At 33.1% G+C, this 18,690-nt stretch overlaps 1 protein-coding gene and 1 long non-coding RNA gene across 2 annotated transcripts in view; one reads left to right on the top strand and one right to left on the bottom strand.

Moving 5' to 3' along the window:
* Positions 1-18,619, bottom strand: part of Gprk2 (G protein-coupled receptor kinase 2) — a 36,611-nt gene extending 17,992 nt beyond the window's left edge. The window contains exons 1-3 of the mRNA XM_008200229.3: positions 18,523-18,619; positions 17,437-17,888; positions 17,272-17,367 (exon numbers count right to left, since the gene is read on the bottom strand). Coding sequence (XP_008198451.2) covers positions 17,272-17,367; positions 17,437-17,488 — 148 coding nt within the window. The 5' untranslated portion in view covers positions 17,489-17,888; positions 18,523-18,619. The remainder of the gene's footprint in view (positions 1-17,271; positions 17,368-17,436; positions 17,889-18,522) is intronic.
* Positions 16,908-18,034, top strand: LOC135265420 (uncharacterized). Its single transcript, XR_010333079.1, has 2 exons — positions 16,908-17,079; positions 17,128-18,034. It is a non-coding gene; the product is annotated as an uncharacterized LOC135265420 (long non-coding RNA).
* Positions 18,620-18,690: the final 71 nt, after the last annotated feature.

Here is an 18,690-nt window from a genome sequence, read left to right as displayed (position 1 = left end):
TCGGTCAATTTTTAAAGTGTCTCAAAATCAAATAAAACCGATTCTATCTTATAGATTTTGATGTGCTCTTTCCGATCTAAAAAAGCGTTTTCTCCTAGCTCTTTTAGTTTGGCCGTAATCGGCGTTTGAAAATTGAAAAATTTTTTGCGAGATATCGCCTTGAGTCCTATGCCATTTTGTAGAGTTTTTTATTCCGGTTATCCTCCATTTTTCCGTTTCTCGATATCTTTAATAGTTTCGCCGTAATTGGCGATTGAAAATTGAAAAAAAGTGAAAATGGAAACCTTTTTTTGCGTTTTTCTCGGAAACTGTAAGACTTAGAGCAACGAGCAAAAAACCATCTGATAGCGCTTAATTTTATCTATTTTTTCGACCAAACCCGGAGCCGCTCCGGGCAACGGTTCCGGCTACAGAGGCGATCAAAGTTTTTAACTAAAAAAATTCATAAAAAAAAAACTAAAAGTCGTAGAGCATTGCGGTTTGTTCGATTGAATTCTACAGCTCATTTTACATATTACATCGATTTTTCATAAGAATAAAAAATTTAAATTTTTTTGCCTAAATTTAGGGTAGCCATTTGTCTTAGTGAAAAATTTTATTCATTAAAAAAATTCATAACTCGAAAACTAAAAGTCGTAGAGGAGTGCGGTTTGTTCCATTGGATTCAGCGGCTTTTTTTCTCTATTATACTAATTTTTCACGCAATTTAAAATTTTCAATTTTTTTGCTCAAATTTCCTGAGTAATACACTTACCTTCAAAGAGGTGAAAAAAAAATTTTTTTTTAAACTCACTCCAGTAAATTTTTATGGACTTCTACATGTCTTAACAACCCACAAAAGTTGTTAAAAGTCCACAAAAAGTCCACATGTTCGATTTTTTGATGTTTGATTTTTTCAATTTTCGTCGCAGTTTTTGTCGATTTTGGGTACCCGGAACATTTCTCGAGCAATAGCTCCGGAACTATCCGAGATAACCCCATGAAGTGTATTATCGTTGGAAAGCCCTTTTAATGATCTATCATTTGCAAAAAAGATTATTGCTGTCCGACTTATAGTTTTCGAGAAAATGCAAATAAAAGCGAAAATTAGATCATATACTCAAAAATTCATAATTAAAAAACTATTGGGAATTTGGCGCTTTTTTTGATTCCAATCGATTCCCCGGATCATTTTGCATAGGTATGAATCAAAATAGTTCCACTTTTTAGAATAGTTTAGCCGTAAATGAGAAAATAAAAAAAATTAAAAAAAAGTTAACACCCCCCCGTTAGAAATCGGTCAATTTTTAAAGTGTCTCAAAATCAAATAAAACCGATTCTATCTTATAGATTTTGATGTGCTCTTTCCGATCTAAAAAAGCGTTTTCGCCTAGCTCTTTTAGTTTGGCCGTAATCGGCGTTTGAAAATTGAAAAATTTTTTGCGAGATATCGCCTTGAGTCCTATGCCATTTTGTAGAGTTTTTTATTCCGGTTGTCCTCCATTTTTCCGTTTCTCGATAACTCTAATAGTTTCGCCGTAATTGGCGATTGAAAATTGAAAAAAAGTGAAAATGGAAACCTTTTTTTGCGTTTTTCTCGGAAACTGTAAGACTTAGAGCAACGAACAAAAAACCATCTGATAGCGCTTAATTTTATCTATTTTTTCGACCAAACCCGGAGCCGCTCCGGGCAACGGTTCCGGCTACAGAGGCGATCAAAGTTTTTAACTAAAAAAATTCATAAACAAAAAACTAAAAGTCGTAGAGCATTGCGGTTTGTTCGATTGAATTCTACAGCTCATTTTACATATTATATCGATTTTTCATAAGAATAAAAAATTTAAAATTTTTTGCCTAAATTTAGGGTAGCCATTTGTCTTAGTGAAAAATTTTATTCATTAAAAAAATTCATAACTCGAAAACTAAAAGTCGTAGAGGAGTGCGGTTTGTTCCATTGGATTCAGCGGCTTTTTTTTCTCTATTATACTAATTTTTCACGCAATTTAAAATTTTCAATTTTTTTGCTCAAATTTCCTGAGTAATACACTTACCTTCAAAGAGGTGAAAAAAAAAATTTTTTTTAAAACTCACTCCAGTAAATTTTTATGGACTTCTACATGTCTTAACAACCCACAAAAGTTGTTAAAAGTCCACAAAAAGTCCACATGTTCGATTTTTTGATGTTTGATTTTTTCAATTTTCGTCGCAGTTTTTGTCGATTTTGGGTACCCGGAACATTTCTCGAGCAATAGCTCCGGAACTATCCGAGATAACCCCATGAAGTGTATTATCGTTGGAAAGCCCTTTTAATGATCTATCATTTGCAAAAAAGATTATTGCTGTCCGACTTATAGTTTTCGAGAAAATTCAAATAAAAGCGAAAATTAGACCATATACTCAAAAATTCATAACTAAAAAACTATTGGGAATTTGGCGCTTTTTTTGATTCCAATCGATTCCCCGGATCATTTTGCATAGGTATGAATCAAAATAGTTCCACTTTTTAGAATAGTTTAGCCGTAAATGAGAAAATAAAAAAAATTAAAAAAAAGTTAACACCCCCCCGTTAGAAATCGGTCAATTTTTAAAGTGTCTCAAAATCAAATAAAACCGATTCTATCTTATAGATTTTGATGTGCTCTTTCCGATCTAAAAAAGCGTTTTCTCCTAGCTCTTTTAGTTTGGCCGTAATCGGCGTTTGAAAATTGAAAAATTTTTTGCGAGATATCGCCTTGAGTCCTATGCCATTTTGTAGAGTTTTTTATTCCGGTTATCCTCCATTTTTCCGTTTCTCGATATCTTTAATAGTTTCGCCGTAATTGGCGATTGAAAATTGAAAAAAAGTGAAAATGGAAACCTTTTTTTGCGTTTTTCTCGGAAACTGTAAGACTTAGAGCAACGAACAAAAAACCATCTGATAGCGCTTAATTTTATCTATTTTTTCGACCAAACCCGGAGCCGCTCCGGGCAACGGTTCCGGCTACAGAGGCGATCAAAGTTTTTAACTAAAAAAATTCATAAACAAAAAACTAAAAGTCGTAGAGCATTGCGGTTTGTTCGATTGAATTCTACAGCTCATTTTACATATTATATCGATTTTTCATAAGAATAAAAAATTTAAAATTTTTTGCCTAAATTTAGGGTAGCCATTTGTCTTAGTGAAAAATTTTATTCATTAAAAAAATTCATAACTCGAAAACTAAAAGTCGTAGAGGAGTGCGGTTTGTTCCATTGGATTCAGCGGCTTTTTTTTCTCTATTATACTAATTTTTCACGCAATTTAAAATTTTCAATTTTTTTGCTCAAATTTCCTGAGTAATACACTTACCTTTAAAGAGGTGAAAAAAAAAATTTTTTTTTAAACTCACTCCAGTAAATTTTTATGGACTTCTACATGTCTTAACAACCCACAAAAGTTGTTAAAAGTCCACAAAAAGTCCACATGTTCGATTTTTTGATGTTTGATTTTTTCAATTTTCGTCGCAGTTTTTGTCGATTTTGGGTACCCGGAACATTTCTCGAGCAATAGCTCCGGAACTATCCGAGATAACCCCATGAAGTGTATTATCGTTGGAAAGCCCTTTTAATGATCTATCATTTGCAAAAAAGATTATTGCTGTCCGACTTATAGTTTTCGAGAAAATTCAAATAAAAGCGAAAATTAGACCATATACTCAAAAATTCATAACTAAAAAACTATTGGGAATTTGGCGCTTTTTTTGATTCCAATCGATTCCCCGGATCATTTTGCATAGGTATGAATCAAAATAGTTCCACTTTTTAGAATAGTTTAGCCGTAAATGAGAAAATAAAAAAAATTAAAAAAAAGTTAACACCCCCCCGTTAGAAATCGGTCAATTTTTAAAGTGTCTCAAAATCAAATAAAACCGATTCTATCTTATAGATTTTGATGTGCTCTTTCCGATCTAAAAAAGCGTTTTCTCCTAGCTCTTTTAGTTTGGCCGTAATCGGCGTTTGAAAATTGAAAAATTTTTTGCGAGATATCGCCTTGAGTCCTATGCCATTTTGTAGAGTTTTTTATTCCGGTTATCCTCCATTTTTCCGTTTCTCGATATCTTTAATAGTTTCGCCGTAATTGGCGATTGAAAATTGAAAAAAAGTGAAAATGGAAACCTTTTTTTGCGTTTTTCTCGGAAACTGTAAGACTTAGAGCAACGAACAAAAAACCATCTGATAGCGCTTAATTTTATCTATTTTTTCGACCAAACCCGGAGCCGCTCCGGGCAACGGTTCCGGCTACAGAGGCGATCAAAGTTTTTAACTAAAAAAATTCATAAAAAAAAAACTAAAAGTCGTAGAGCATTGCGGTTTGTTCGATTGAATTCTACAGCTCATTTTACATATTATATCGATTTTTCATAAGAATAAAAAAATTAAAATTTTTTGCCTAAATTTAGGGTAGCCATTTGTCTTAGTGAAAAATGTTATTCATTAAAAAAATTCATAACTCGAAAACTAAAAGTCGTAGAGGAGTGCGGTTTGTTCCATTGGATTCAGCGGCTTTTTTTCTCTATTATACTAATTTTTCACGCAATTTAAAATTTTCAATTTTTTTGCTCAAATTTCCTGAGTAATACACTTACCTTCAAAGAGGTGAAAAAAAAATTTTTTTTTAAACTCACTCCAGTAAATTTTTATGGACTTCTACATGTCTTAACAACCCACAAAAGTTGTTAAAAGTCCACAAAAAGTCCACATGTTCGATTTTTTGATGTTTGATTTTTTCAATTTTCGTCGCAGTTTTTGTCGATTTTGGGTACCCGGAACATTTCTCGAGCAATAGCTCCGGAACTATCCGAGATAACCCCATGAAGTGTATTATCGTTGGAAAGCCCTTTTAATGATCTATCATTTGCAAAAAAGATTATTGCTGTCCGACTTATAGTTTTCGAGAAAATGCAAACAAAAGCGAAAATTAGATCATATACTCAAAAATTCATAACTAAAAAACTATTGGGAATTTGGCGCTTTTTTTGATTCCAATCGATTCCCCGGATCATTTTGCATAGGTATGAATCACAATAGTTCCACTTTTTAGAATAGTTTAGCCGAAAATGAGAAAATAAAAAAAAATAAAAAAAAGTTAACACCCCCCCGTTAGAAATCGGTCAATTTTTAAAGTGTCTCAAAATCAAATAAAACCGATTCTATCTTATAGATTTTGATGTGCTCTTTCCGATCTAAAAAAGCGTTTTCTCCTAGCTCTTTTAGTTTGGCCGTAATCGGCGTTTGAAAATTGAAAAATTTTTTGCGAGATATCGCCTTGAGTCCTATGCCATTTTGTAGAGTTTTTTATTCCGGTTATCCTCCATTTTTCCGTTTCTCGATATCTTTAATAGTTTCGCCGTAATTGGCGATTGAAAATTGAAAAAAAGTGAAAATGGAAACCTTTTTTTGCGTTTTTCTCGGAAACTGTAAGACTTAGAGCAACGAACAAAAAACCATCTGATAGCGCTTAATTTTATCTATTTTTTCGACCAAACCCGGAGCCGCTCCGGGCAACGGTTCCGGCTACAGAGGCGATCAAAGTTTTTAACTAAAAAAATTCATAAAAAAAAAACTAAAAGTCGTAGAGCATTGCGGTTTGTTCGATTGAATTCTACAGCTCATTTTACATATTATATCGATTTTTCATAAGAATAAAAAATTTAAAATTTTTTGCCTAAATTTAGGGTAGCCATTTGTCTTAGTGAAAAATTTTATTCATTAAAAAAATTCATAACTCGAAAACTAAAAGTCGTAGAGGAGTGCGGTTTGTTCCATTGGATTCAGCGGCTTTTTTTCTCTATTATACTAATTTTTCACGCAATTTAAAATTTTCAATTTTTTTGCTCAAATTTCCTGAGTAATACACTTACCTTCAAAGAGGTGAAAAAAAAATTTTTTTTTAAACTCACTCCAGTAAATTTTTATGGACTTCTACATGTCTTAACAACCCACAAAAGTTGTTAAAAGTCCACAAAAAGTCCACATGTTCGATTTTTTGATGTTTGATTTTTTCAATTTTCGTCGCAGTTTTTGTCGATTTTGGGTACCCGGAACATTTCTCGAGCAATAGCTCCGGAACTATCCGAGATAACCCCATGAAGTGTATTATCGTTGGAAAGCCCTTTTAATGATCTATCATTTGCAAAAAAGATTATTGCTGTCCGACTTATAGTTTTCGAGAAAATGCAAATAAAAGCGAAAATTAGATCATATACTCAAAAATTCATAACTAAAAAACTATTGGGAATTTGGCGCTTTTTTTGATTCCAATCGATTCCCCGGATCATTTTGCATAGGTATGAATCACAATAGTTCCACTTTTTAGAATAGTTTAGCCGAAAATGAGAAAATAAAAAAAAATAAAAAAAAGTTAACACCCCCCCGTTAGAAATCGGTCAATTTTTAAAGTGTCTCAAAATCAAATAAAACCGATTCTATCTTATAGATTTTGATGTGCTCTTTCCGATCTAAAAAAGCGTTTTCTCCTAGCTCTTTTAGTTTGGCCGTAATCGGCGTTTGAAAATTGAAAAATTTTTTGCGAGATATCGCCTTGAGTCCTATGCCATTTTGTAGAGTTTTTTATTCCGGTTATCCTCCATTTTTCCGTTTCTCGATATCTTTAATAGTTTCGCCGTAATTGGCGATTGAAAATTGAAAAAAAGTGAAAATGGAAACCTTTTTTTGCGTTTTTCTCGGAAACTGTAAGACTTAGAGCAACGAACAAAAAACCATCTGATAGCGCTTAATTTTATCTATTTTTTCGACCAAACCCGGAGCCGCTCCGGGCAACGGTTCCGGCTACAGAGGCGATCAAAGTTTTTAACTAAAAAAATTCATAAAAAAAAAACTAAAAGTCGTAGAGCATTGCGGTTTGTTCGATTGAATTCTACAGCTCATTTTACATATTATATCGATTTTTCATAAGAATAAAAAATTTAAAATTTTTTGACTAAATTTAGGGTAGCCATTTGTCTTAGTGAAAAATTTTATTCATTAAAAAAATTCATAACTCGAAAACTAAAAGTCGTAGAGGAGTGCGGTTTGTTCCATTGGATTCAGCGGCTTTTTTTCTCTATTATACTAATTTTTCACGCAATTTAAAATTTTCAATTTTTTTGCTCAAATTTCCTGAGTAATAATACACTTACCTTCAAAGAGGTGAAAAAAAAATTTTTTTTTAAACTCACTCCAGTAAATTTTTATGGACTTCTACATGTCTTAACAACCCACAAAAGTTGTTAAAAGTCCACAAAAAGTCCACATGTTCGATTTTTTGATGTTTGATTTTTTCAATTTTCGTCGCAGTTTTTGTCGATTTTGGGTACCCGGAACATTTCTCGAGCAATAGCTCCGGAACTATCCGAGATAACCCCATGAAGTGTATTATCGTTGGAAAGCCCTTTTAATGATCTATCATTTGCAAAAAAGATTATTGCTGTCCGACTTATAGTTTTCGAGAAAATGCAAATAAAAGCGAAAATTAGATCATATACTCAAAAATTCATAACTAAAAAACTATTGGGAATTTGGCGCTTTTTTTGATTCCAATCGATTCCCCGGATCATTTTGCATAGGTATGAATCAAAATAGTTCCACTTTTTAGAATAGTTTAGCCGAAAATGAGAAAATAAAAAAAAATAAAAAAAAGTTAACACCCCCCCGTTAGAAATCGGTCAATTTTTAAAGTGTCTCAAAATCAAATAAAACCGATTCTATCTTATAGATTTTGATGTGCTCTTTCCGATCTAAAAAAGCGTTTTCTCCTAGCTCTTTTAGTTTGGCCGTAATCGGCGTTTGAAAATTGAAAAATTTTTTGCGAGATATCGCCTTGAGTCCTATGCCATTTTGTAGAGTTTTTTATTCCGGTTATCCTCCATTTTTCCGTTTCTCGATATCTTTAATAGTTTCGCCGTAATTGGCGATTGAAAATTGAAAAAAAGTGAAAATGGAAACCTTTTTTTGCGTTTTTCTCGGAAACTGTAAGACTTAGAGCAACGAACAAAAAACCATCTGATAGCGCTTAATTTTATCTATTTTTTCGACCAAACCCGGAGCCGCTCCGGGCAACGGTTCCGGCTACAGAGGCGATCAAAGTTTTTAACTAAAAAAATTCATAAAAAAAAAACTAAAAGTCGTAGAGCATTGCGGTTTGTTCGATTGAATTCTACAGCTCATTTTACATATTATATCGATTTTTCATAAGAATAAAAAATTTAAAATTTTTTGACTAAATTTAGGGTAGCCATTTGTCTTAGTGAAAATTGTTATTCATTAAAAAAATTCATAACTCGAAAACTAAAAGTCGTAGAGGAGTGCGGTTTGTTCCATTGGATTCAGCGGCTTTTTTTCTCTATTATACTAATTTTTCACGCAATTTAAAATTTTCAATTTTTTTGCTCAAATTTCCTGAGTAATACACTTACCTTCAAAGAGGTGAAAAAAAAATTTTTTTTTAAACTCACTCCAGTAAATTTTTATGGACTTCTACATGTCTTAACAACCCACAAAAGTTGTTAAAAGTCCACAAAAAGTCCACATGTTCGATTTTTTGATGTTTGATTTTTTCAATTTTCGTCGCAGTTTTTGTCGATTTTGGGTACCCGGAACATTTCTCGAGCAATAGCTCCGGAACTATCCGAGATAACCCCATGAAGTGTATTATCGTTGGAAAGCCCTTTTAATGATCTATCATTTGCAAAAAAGATTATTGCTGTCCGACTTATAGTTTTCGAGAAAATGCAAATAAAAGCGAAAATTAGATCATATACTCAAAAATTCATAACTAAAAAACTATTGGGAATTTGGCGCTTTTTTTGATTCCAATCGATTCCCCGGATCATTTTGCATAGGTATGAATCAAAATAGTTCCACTTTTTAGAATAGTTTAGCCGAAAATGAGAAAATAAAAAAAAATAAAAAAAAGTTAACACCCCCCCGTTAGAAATCGGTCAATTTTTAAAGTGTCTCAAAATCAAATAAAACCGATTCTATCTTATAGATTTTGATGTGCTCTTTCCGATCTAAAAAAGCGTTTTCTCCTAGCTCTTTTAGTTTGGCCGTAATCGGCGTTTGAAAATTGAAAAATTTTTTGCGAGATATCGCCTTGAGTCCTATGCCATTTTGTAGAGTTTTTTATTCCGGTTATCCTCCATTTTTCCGTTTCTCGATATCTTTAATAGTTTCGCCGTAATTGGCGATTGAAAATTGAAAAAAAGTGAAAATGGAAACCTTTTTTTGCGTTTTTCTCGGAAACTGTAAGACTTAGAGCAACGAACAAAAAACCATCTGATAGCGCTTAATTTTATCTATTTTTTCGACCAAACCCGGAGCCGCTCCGGGCAACGGTTCCGGCTACAGAGGCGATCAAAGTTTTTAACTAAAAAAATTCATAAAAAAAAAACTAAAAGTCGTAGAGCATTGCGGTTTGTTCGATTGAATTCTACAGCTCATTTTACATATTATATCGATTTTTCATAAGAATAAAAAATTTAAAATTTTTTGACTAAATTTAGGGTAGCCATTTGTCTTAGTGAAAAATGTTATTCATTAAAAAAATTCATAACTCGAAAACTAAAAGTCGTAGAGGAGTGCGGTTTGTTCCATTGGATTCAGCGGCTTTTTTTCTCTATTATACTAATTTTTCACGCAATTTAAAATTTTCAATTTTTTTGCTCAAATTTCCTGAGTAATACACTTACCTTCAAAGAGGTGAAAAAAAAATTTTTTTTTAAACTCACTCCAGTAAATTTTTATGGACTTCTACATGTCTTAACAACCCACAAAAGTTGTTAAAAGTCCACAAAAAGTCCACATGTTCGATTTTTTGATGTTTGATTTTTTCAATTTTCGTCGCAGTTTTTGTCGATTTTGGGTACCCGGAACATTTCTCGAGCAATAGCTCCGGAACTATCCGAGATAACCCCATGAAGTGTATTATCGTTGGAAAGCCCTTTTAATGATCTATCATTTGCAAAAAAGATTATTGCTGTCCGACTTATAGTTTTCGAGAAAATGCAAATAAAAGCGAAAATTAGATCATATACTCAAAAATTCATAACTAAAAAACTATTGGGAATTTGGCGCTTTTTTTGATTCCAATCGATTCCCCGGATCATTTTGCATAGGTATGAATCAAAATAGTTCCACTTTTTAGAATAGTTTAGCCGTAAATGAGAAAATAAAAAAAATTAAAAAAAAGTTAACACCCCCCCGTTAGAAATCGGTCAATTTTTAAAGTGTCTCAAAATCAAATAAAACCGATTCTATCTTATAGATTTTGATGTGCTCTTTCCGATCTAAAAAAGCGTTTTCTCCTAGCTCTTTTAGTTTGGCCGTAATCGGCGTTTGAAAATTGAAAAATTTTTTGCGAGATATCGCCTTGAGTCCTATGCCATTTTGTAGAGTTTTTTATTCCGGTTATCCTCCATTTTTCCGTTTCTCGATATCTTTAATAGTTTCGCCGTAATTGGCGATTGAAAATTGAAAAAAAGTGAAAATGGAAACCTTTTTTTGCGTTTTTCTCGGAAACTGTAAGACTTAGAGCAACGAACAAAAAACCATCTGATAGCGCTTAATTTTATCTATTTTTTCGACCAAACCCGGAGCCGCTCCGGGCAACGGTTCCGGCTACAGAGGCGATCAAAGTTTTTAACTAAAAAAATTCATAAAAAAAAAACTAAAAGTCGTAGAGCATTGCGGTTTGTTCGATTGAATTCTACAGCTCATTTTACATATTATATCGATTTTTCATAAGAATAAAAAATTTAAAATTTTTTGACTAAATTTAGGGTAGCCATTTGTCTTAGTGAAAATTGTTATTCATTAAAAAAATTCATAACTCGAAAACTAAAAGTCGTAGAGGAGTGCGGTTTGTTCCATTGGATTCAGCGGCTTTTTTTCTCTATTATACTAATTTTTCACGCAATTTAAAATTTTCAATTTTTTTGCTCAAATTTCCTGAGTAATACACTTACCTTCAAAGAGGTGAAAAAAAAATTTTTTTTTAAACTCACTCCAGTAAATTTTTATGGACTTCTACATGTCTTAACAACCCACAAAAGTTGTTAAAAGTCCACAAAAAGTCCACATGTTCGATTTTTTGATGTTTGATTTTTTCAATTTTCGTCGCAGTTTTTGTCGATTTTGGGTACCCGGAACATTTCTCGAGCAATAGCTCCGGAACTATCCGAGATAACCCCATGAAGTGTATTATCGTTGGAAAGCCCTTTTAATGATCTATCATTTGCAAAAAAGATTATTGCTGTCCGACTTATAGTTTTCGAGAAAATGCAAATAAAAGCGAAAATTAGATCATATACTCAAAAATTCATAACTAAAAAACTATTGGGAATTTGGCGCTTTTTTTGATTCCAATCGATTCCCCGGATCATTTTGCATAGGTATGAATCACAATAGTTCCACTTTTTAGAATAGTTTAGCCGAAAATGAGAAAATAAAAAAAATTAAAAAAAAGTTAACACCCCCCCGTTAGAAATCGGTCAATTTTTAAAGTGTCTCAAAATCAAATAAAACCGATTCTATCTTATAGATTTTGATGTGCTCTTTCCGATCTAAAAAAGCGTTTTCTCCTAGCTCTTTTAGTTTGGCCGTAATCGGCGTTTGAAAATTGAAAAATTTTTTGCGAGATATCGCCTTGAGTCCTATGCCGTTTTGTAGAGTTTTTTATTCCGGTTATCCTCCATTTTTCCGTTTCTCGATATCTTTAATAGTTTCGCCGTAATTGGCGATTGAAAATTGAAAAAAAGTGAAAATGGAAACCTTTTTTTGCGTTTTTCTCGGAAACTGTAAGACTTAGAGCAACGAACAAAAAACCATCTGATAGCGCTTAATTTTATCTATTTTTTCGACCAAACCGGGAGCCGCTCCGGGCAACGGTTCCGGCTACAGAGGCGATCAAAGTTTTTAACTAAAAAAATTCATAAAAAAAAAACTAAAAGTCGTAGAGCATTGCGGTTTGTTCGATTGAATTCTACAGCTCATTTTACATATTATATCGATTTTTCATAAGAATAAAAAATTTAAAATTTTTTGCCTAAATTTAGGGTAGCCATTTGTCTTAGTGAAAAATTTTATTCATTAAAAAAATTCATAACTCGAAAACTAAAAGTCGTAGAGGAGTGCGGTTTGTTCCATTGGATTCAGCGGCTTTTTTTCTCTATTATACTAATTTTTCACGCAATTTAAAATTTTCAATTTTTTTGCTCAAATTTCCTGAGTAATACACTTACCTTCAAAGAGGTGAAAAAAAAATTTTTTTTTAAACTCACTCCAGTAAATTTTTATGGACTTCTACATGTCTTAACAACCCACAAAAGTTGTTAAAAGTCCACAAAAAGTCCACATGTTCGATTTTTTGATGTTTGATTTTTTCAATTTTCGTCGCAGTTTTTGTCGATTTTGGGTACCCGGAACATTTCTCGAGCAATAGCTCCGGAACTATCCGAGATAACCCCATGAAGTGTATTATCGTTGGAAAGCCCTTTTAATGATCTATCATTTGCAAAAAAGATTATTGCTGTCCGACTTATAGTTTTCGAGAAAATGCAAATAAAAGCGAAAATTAGATCATATACTCAAAAATTCATAACTAAAAAACTATTGGGAATTTGGCGCTTTTTTTGATTCCAATCGATTCCCCGGATCATTTTGCATAGGTATGAATCAAAATAGTTCCACTTTTTAGAATAGTTTAGCCGTAAATGAGAAAATAAAAAAAATTAAAAAAAAGTTAACACCCCCCCGTTAGAAATCGGTCAATTTTTAAAGTGTCTCAAAATCAAATAAAACCGATTCTATCTTATAGATTTTGATGTGCTCTTTCCGATCTAAAAAAGCGTTTTCTCCTAGCTCTTTTAGTTTGGCCGTAATCGGCGTTTGAAAATTGAAAAATTTTTTGCGAGATATCGCCTTGAGTCCTATGCCATTTTGTAGAGTTTTTTATTCCGGTTATCCTCCATTTTTCCGTTTCTCGATATCTTTAATAGTTTCGCCGTAATTGGCGATTGAAAATTGAAAAAAAGTGAAAATGGAAACCTTTTTTTGCGTTTTTCTCGGAAACTGTAAGACTTAGAGCAACGAACAAAAAACCATCTGATAGCGCTTAATTTTATCTATTTTCTCGACCAAACCCGGAGCCGCTCCGGGCAACGGTTCCGGCTACAGAGGCGATCAAAGTTTTTAACTAAAAAAATTCATAAAAAAAAAACTAAAAGTCGTAGAGCATTGCGGTTTGTTCGATTGAATTCTACAGCTCATTTTACATATTATATCGATTTTTCATAAGAATAAAAAATTTAAAATTTTTTGCCTAAATTTAGGGTAGCCATTTGTCTTAGTGAAAAATTTTATTCATTAAAAAAATTCATAACTCGAAAACTAAAAGTCGTAGAGGAGTGCGGTTTGTTCCATTGGATTCAGCGGCTTTTTTTCTCTATTATACTAATTTTTCACGCAATTTAAAATTTTCAATTTTTTTGCTCAAATTTCCTGAGTAATACACTTACCTTCAAAGAGGTGAAAAAAAAAATTTTTTTTAAAACTCACTCCAGTAAATTTTTATGGACTTCTACATGTCTTAACAACCCACAAAAGTTGTTAAAAGTCCACAAAAAGTCCACATGTTCGATTTTTTGATGTTTGATTTTTTCAATTTTCGTCGCAGTTTTTGTCGATTTTGGGTACCCGGAACATTTCTCGAGCAATAGCTCCGGAACTATCCGAGATAACCCCATGAAGTGTATTATCGTTGGAAAGCCCTTTTAATGATCTATCATTTGCAAAAAAGATTATTGCTGTCCGACTTATAGTTTTCGAGAAAATTCAAATAAAAGCGAAAATTAGACCATATACTCAAAAATTCATAACTAAAAAACTATTGGGAATTTGGCGCTTTTTTTGATTCCAATCGATTCCCCGGATCATTTTGCATAGGTATGAATCACAATAGTTCCACTTTTTAGAATAGTTTAGCCGTAAATGAGAAAATAAAAAAAATTAAAAAAAAGTTAACACCCCCCCCGTTAGAAATCGGTCAATTTTTAAAGTGTCTCAAAATCAAATAAAACCGATTCTATCTTATAGATTTTGATGTGCTCTTTCCGATCTAAAAAAGCGTTTTCTCCTAGCTCTTTTAGTTTGGCCGTAATCGGCGTTTGAAAATTGAAAAATTTTTTGCGAGATATCGCCTTGAGTCCTATGCCATTTTGTAGAGTTTTTTATTCCGGTTATCCTCCATTTTTCCGTTTCTCGATATCTTTAATAGTTTCGCCGTAATTGGCGATTGAAAATTGAAAAAAAGTGAAAATGGAAACCTTTTTTTGCGTTTTTCTCGGAAACTGTAAGACTTAGAGCAACGAACAAAAAACCATCTGATAGCGCTTAATTTTATCTATTTTTTCGACCAAACCCGGAGCCGCTCCGGGCAACGGTTCCGGCTACAGAGGCGATCAAAGTTTTTAACTAAAAAAATTCATAAAAAAAAAACTAAAAGTCGTAGAGCATTGCGGTTTGTTCGATTGAATTCTACAGCTCATTTTACATATTATATCGATTTTTCATAAGAATAAAAAATTTAAAATTTTTTGCCTAAATTTAGGGTAGCCATTTGTCTTAGTGAAAAATTTTATTCATTAAAAAAATTCATAACTCGAAAACTAAAAGTCGTAGAGGAGTGCGGTTTGTTCCATTGGATTCAGCGGCTTTTTTTCTCTATTATACTAATTTTTCACGCAATTTAAAATTTTCAATTTTTTTGCTCAAATTTCCTGAGTAATACACTTACCTTCAAAGAGGTGAAAAAAATTTTTTTTTAAAACTCACTCCAGTAAATTTTTATGGACTTCTACATGTCTTAACAACCCACAAAAGTTGTTAAAAGTCCACAAAAAGTCCACATGTTCGATTTTTTGATGTTTGATTTTTTCAATTTTCGTCGCAGTTTTTGTCGATTTTGGGTACCCGGAACATTTCTCGAGCAATAGCTCCGGAACTATCCGAGATAACCCCATGAAGTGTATTATCGTTGGAAAGCCCTTTTAATGATCTATCATTTGCAAAAAAGATTATTGCTGTCCGACTTATAGTTTTCGAGAAAATGCAAACAAAAGCGAAAATTAGATCTCAAAAATTCATAACTAAAAAACTATTGGGAATTTGGCGCTTTTTTTGATTCCAATCGATTCCCCGGATCATTTTGCATAGGTATGAATCAAAATAGTTCCACTTTTTAGAATAGTTTAGCCGTAAATGAGAAAATAAAAAAAAATAAAAAAAAGTTAACACCCCCCCCTTAGAAATCGGTCAATTTTTAAAGTGTCTCAAAAATTCAAATAAAACCGATTTTATCTTATAAATTTTGATGTGCTCTTTCCGATCTAAAAAAGCGTTTTCTCCTAGTTCTTTTAGTTTGGCCGTAATGGAACCTTTTTTTGCGTTTTTCTCGGAAACTTAAAGACTTGGAGCAACAAACAAAAAATCATCTGATAGCGATTAAAATTATCTATTTTTTCGTCTAAACCCGGAGCCGCATCGGTCAACGGTTCCGGCTACAGAGGCGTTTAAAATTTTACTCTAAAAAAATCAAAAACCAAAAGTCGTACAGCAACGCGGTTTGTTCCATTGCGTAAAATTTTAGTGATCTACTGACTTACCTTCGAAAAATAAAAAACATGATTGTTTTAAACTCGCTCTAGCACAGTTGTATGCCTCTACGACTCTCGCGTGTTCTCAAAAGTACAAAAAAGTCAAATGCTTCGTTTTTTTTTGTTTGATTTATTTTGATTTAAAGGCGTATTTGACTGGACTATCTGATGAATCGAATGAAAAAACGACAAACGAGCGAATTTTGCACGGAATACTAAACACGACTCGACTCATTTGCATAACTTTCTACAATTTTTTCTCTCCCAAAATAAATGACTAGTTCAGCTGGAAAGTGAAAAACATGATAAATCCACCGAAGAATTTTTCCAGCGAAAAAAACAAAGGCCCAGAGTCGTATTTATAAACAAAAATCTCGCGTCCAAGTGGTAAATCTGTAAGCACGCGTCTTCAAAGAGGAGATAAACGAACCGGCTTCAAAGCACTCGAATAAAAATAATTTTATTGCGGTGAAAAATCGAAGCTTGCCGTTGCCGGTGTATATCTCCATCGATCAGAAACAAGCCACAAGTGATTACAAAGTCCGCATTTTAATTCCGATGATGTCAATATGTATATGCGAAATTCGCGAGGAATTTTTCAACGATTCGAAGGAACAAACAGATCCATAATCTGTGCGCATCTGCGAGTTTACTTTCGGTTTTAGGAGGGTAGTTTCCGGGATATCAATAAAGAAACAGCTTGCGATTACGTGAGAGAATTTCAGCGAGACGCATACAACGGAAAAAAAAGATTTCAAGGGAAATTGTTTCGTTATCAGAATAGGACGTCCAGCCGCGAATTGCCGATTGACGTCGGACGAATTTCCCATTTGCGGGTTTTTCGGTGTCTTGCCTTGAAAAAGCCGGAATTGAATTTGATTTCGCTATATTCAAATCTCAGCGCGAATAAAAAATCATTTTCAAAATGACGTAAAATAAATTAAAAATAATTACAGAAAGCGTAAATATATAAAGTATCACAAACTTGAGGTTAAATGAAACTGTTAACCTTGATATCAATCGGAAATTAACTCTAATTTGTTTATTATTTCGTGATTATTTTCGAACGGGATTTAAAGTTTTTCGTCTCTTCTTCACGGATCCAAAGTTTTCTGAACGTCTAGACTAGACTATCCAACTCGTTAATCTAAATCAAGGTTTCTTTTAAAATCAATTTCTTTTTGAGAATTATGGTAACTATTATTTGTTTAGGATAGTTTATAATCTATGAATGGTGACAAACGAGTTTTGCATAAAATGTCAAAAGTGGGTGTTTAACTGATAGCAAAGATTTACTGAAATTTAATTCCACTTTTTCCTTTAAAAAAAATGTCCGCTACTGACCTGTCTGAAATAATTAAATTATGCAATTATCAAGTTTGTTCTGGTTGAGTGATAAGTGTCAAAGGATTTCCTTACATTTAGAGAAATTGTGATAAACTGATAATTGTAAATAAATGAATGAGAAAAGTGTTTTCAGATTGTAAATGTGTAAATTTAGTAATATTTCTGTTATAATTGATTTAAATTTGCGTGAGGAGTAATGGCAGTTGCACCTAACCTCACTTTGGTGCAAACGTCAGGTATTGGGGGTCCCCCAAGTGTTAGAAACCGAGCTACTCGCCTATTTTGTTGATAAGATCTATACACTGCGAGATATGGGGAAACTGCAGAATCTTCCTCCACTTTTTGCTCTTGCCTTTATTACTATCGGAACCACCTGCCGAAGAAGAAGAAGAAGAAAATCGTTGATTTGGAGTGTTTGAATGCGTTCGATGTGTGACCTTACCCTCTCTCGCTTTTAGATAGACTGTGTTGGCGACGATATTTTCCAATTCCATGAGTTCCAGTTTGGTGGTTGTTTTTACCCGGGGGGTCGGGTCGTGAACGACCCGTTTCCATTAATTATGGGGGTGGTTGGGGGTCGGGCTGATGCACTTGCACCCTCGATGCGCACCCAAGGGGATGCTGCCGCCACTTCGGGGTGTGTCTGCGACCCTTGGAATGCCACCCTGATGCACTCAAAGACGACTTTCTCAACAAATTTCACCGACTTTACTAGGTACACACAGCTACCGACACGCGTCTATCCACCGAACAGAGCGACACCACAACGAAGAGGACGAAAACAGAACTACGGAGAGGTTCACACGAGGAGGCGATGCGGCGGTGGTGACGCTCGGGTGGGGATCCAAACGATCGATCTTCAAATGAAAAACCAAAAATCTCGCAGATTTTTTTCTATGGAAGAGCAAAACAACTAAGACAAACTACAAGCTACATGACCAAGAATTGTAGATTTAATAAAATTTTGATGAGAAATCTTCAAATATACCCAAAATGTAATTTGTTATACCTATCAAAAAATAAATAAACTATACCTACAATACATTTTTCTACTTAGCTAGGTTACCTGGTTTAACAATAGTCTAATTAAAAATTAATTGACGATTCAGTGTTAAAAATTAATGCCCAATTAATTATCACACATGAGTTTGAGCATCCGATTCGTTGAATTTGGTCACATGACCAGTTATATGATGTTTGATTGCAACTTAAAATTTACTTAGTTTCTATATATAGGCTATATAGGCTGTTTTGTCCAAACCAGGCATTTAAATTAAAGTTCTGATAAAGATATCTACCTATCTGTAAATTGGTGCGTTTTACTGCATTTTTTGGATAACCCGAGTTATTATTTCAAGGATTTAAAGGGATTTTCATCAGCACTAATTAACTAAATCTTAAAAACTGTTAAATCTGTTAAATTATTTTTCTTTCGTTATAAAATTAAATTTACTACAGACAGCACATTTCAGAAACCTTGGATTCTCCTAATGAGCGATGCAATAAATTTAGTGTAAGTCACACTTACTATAAATACAAATTGGGTTTCACTTCGTGTAACTGCGTTGCGTTTCCTTTGTATTCACTACATGGAAGGAAGGTAAAATTTATTCGATAAAGGTTACTTATCAATAAGGAATCAGCGATTAGATTAAATTACAATCTTTCGGCCATTTCACCTAATTTAGTATTCGAT

This window comes from Tribolium castaneum, chromosome 2 (assembly GCF_031307605.1).
Source record: "Tribolium castaneum strain GA2 chromosome 2, icTriCast1.1, whole genome shotgun sequence".
Taxonomy (NCBI): Eukaryota; Metazoa; Arthropoda; class Insecta; order Coleoptera; family Tenebrionidae; genus Tribolium; species Tribolium castaneum.
This window is presented reverse-complemented; position numbering and strand designations above follow the sequence as displayed.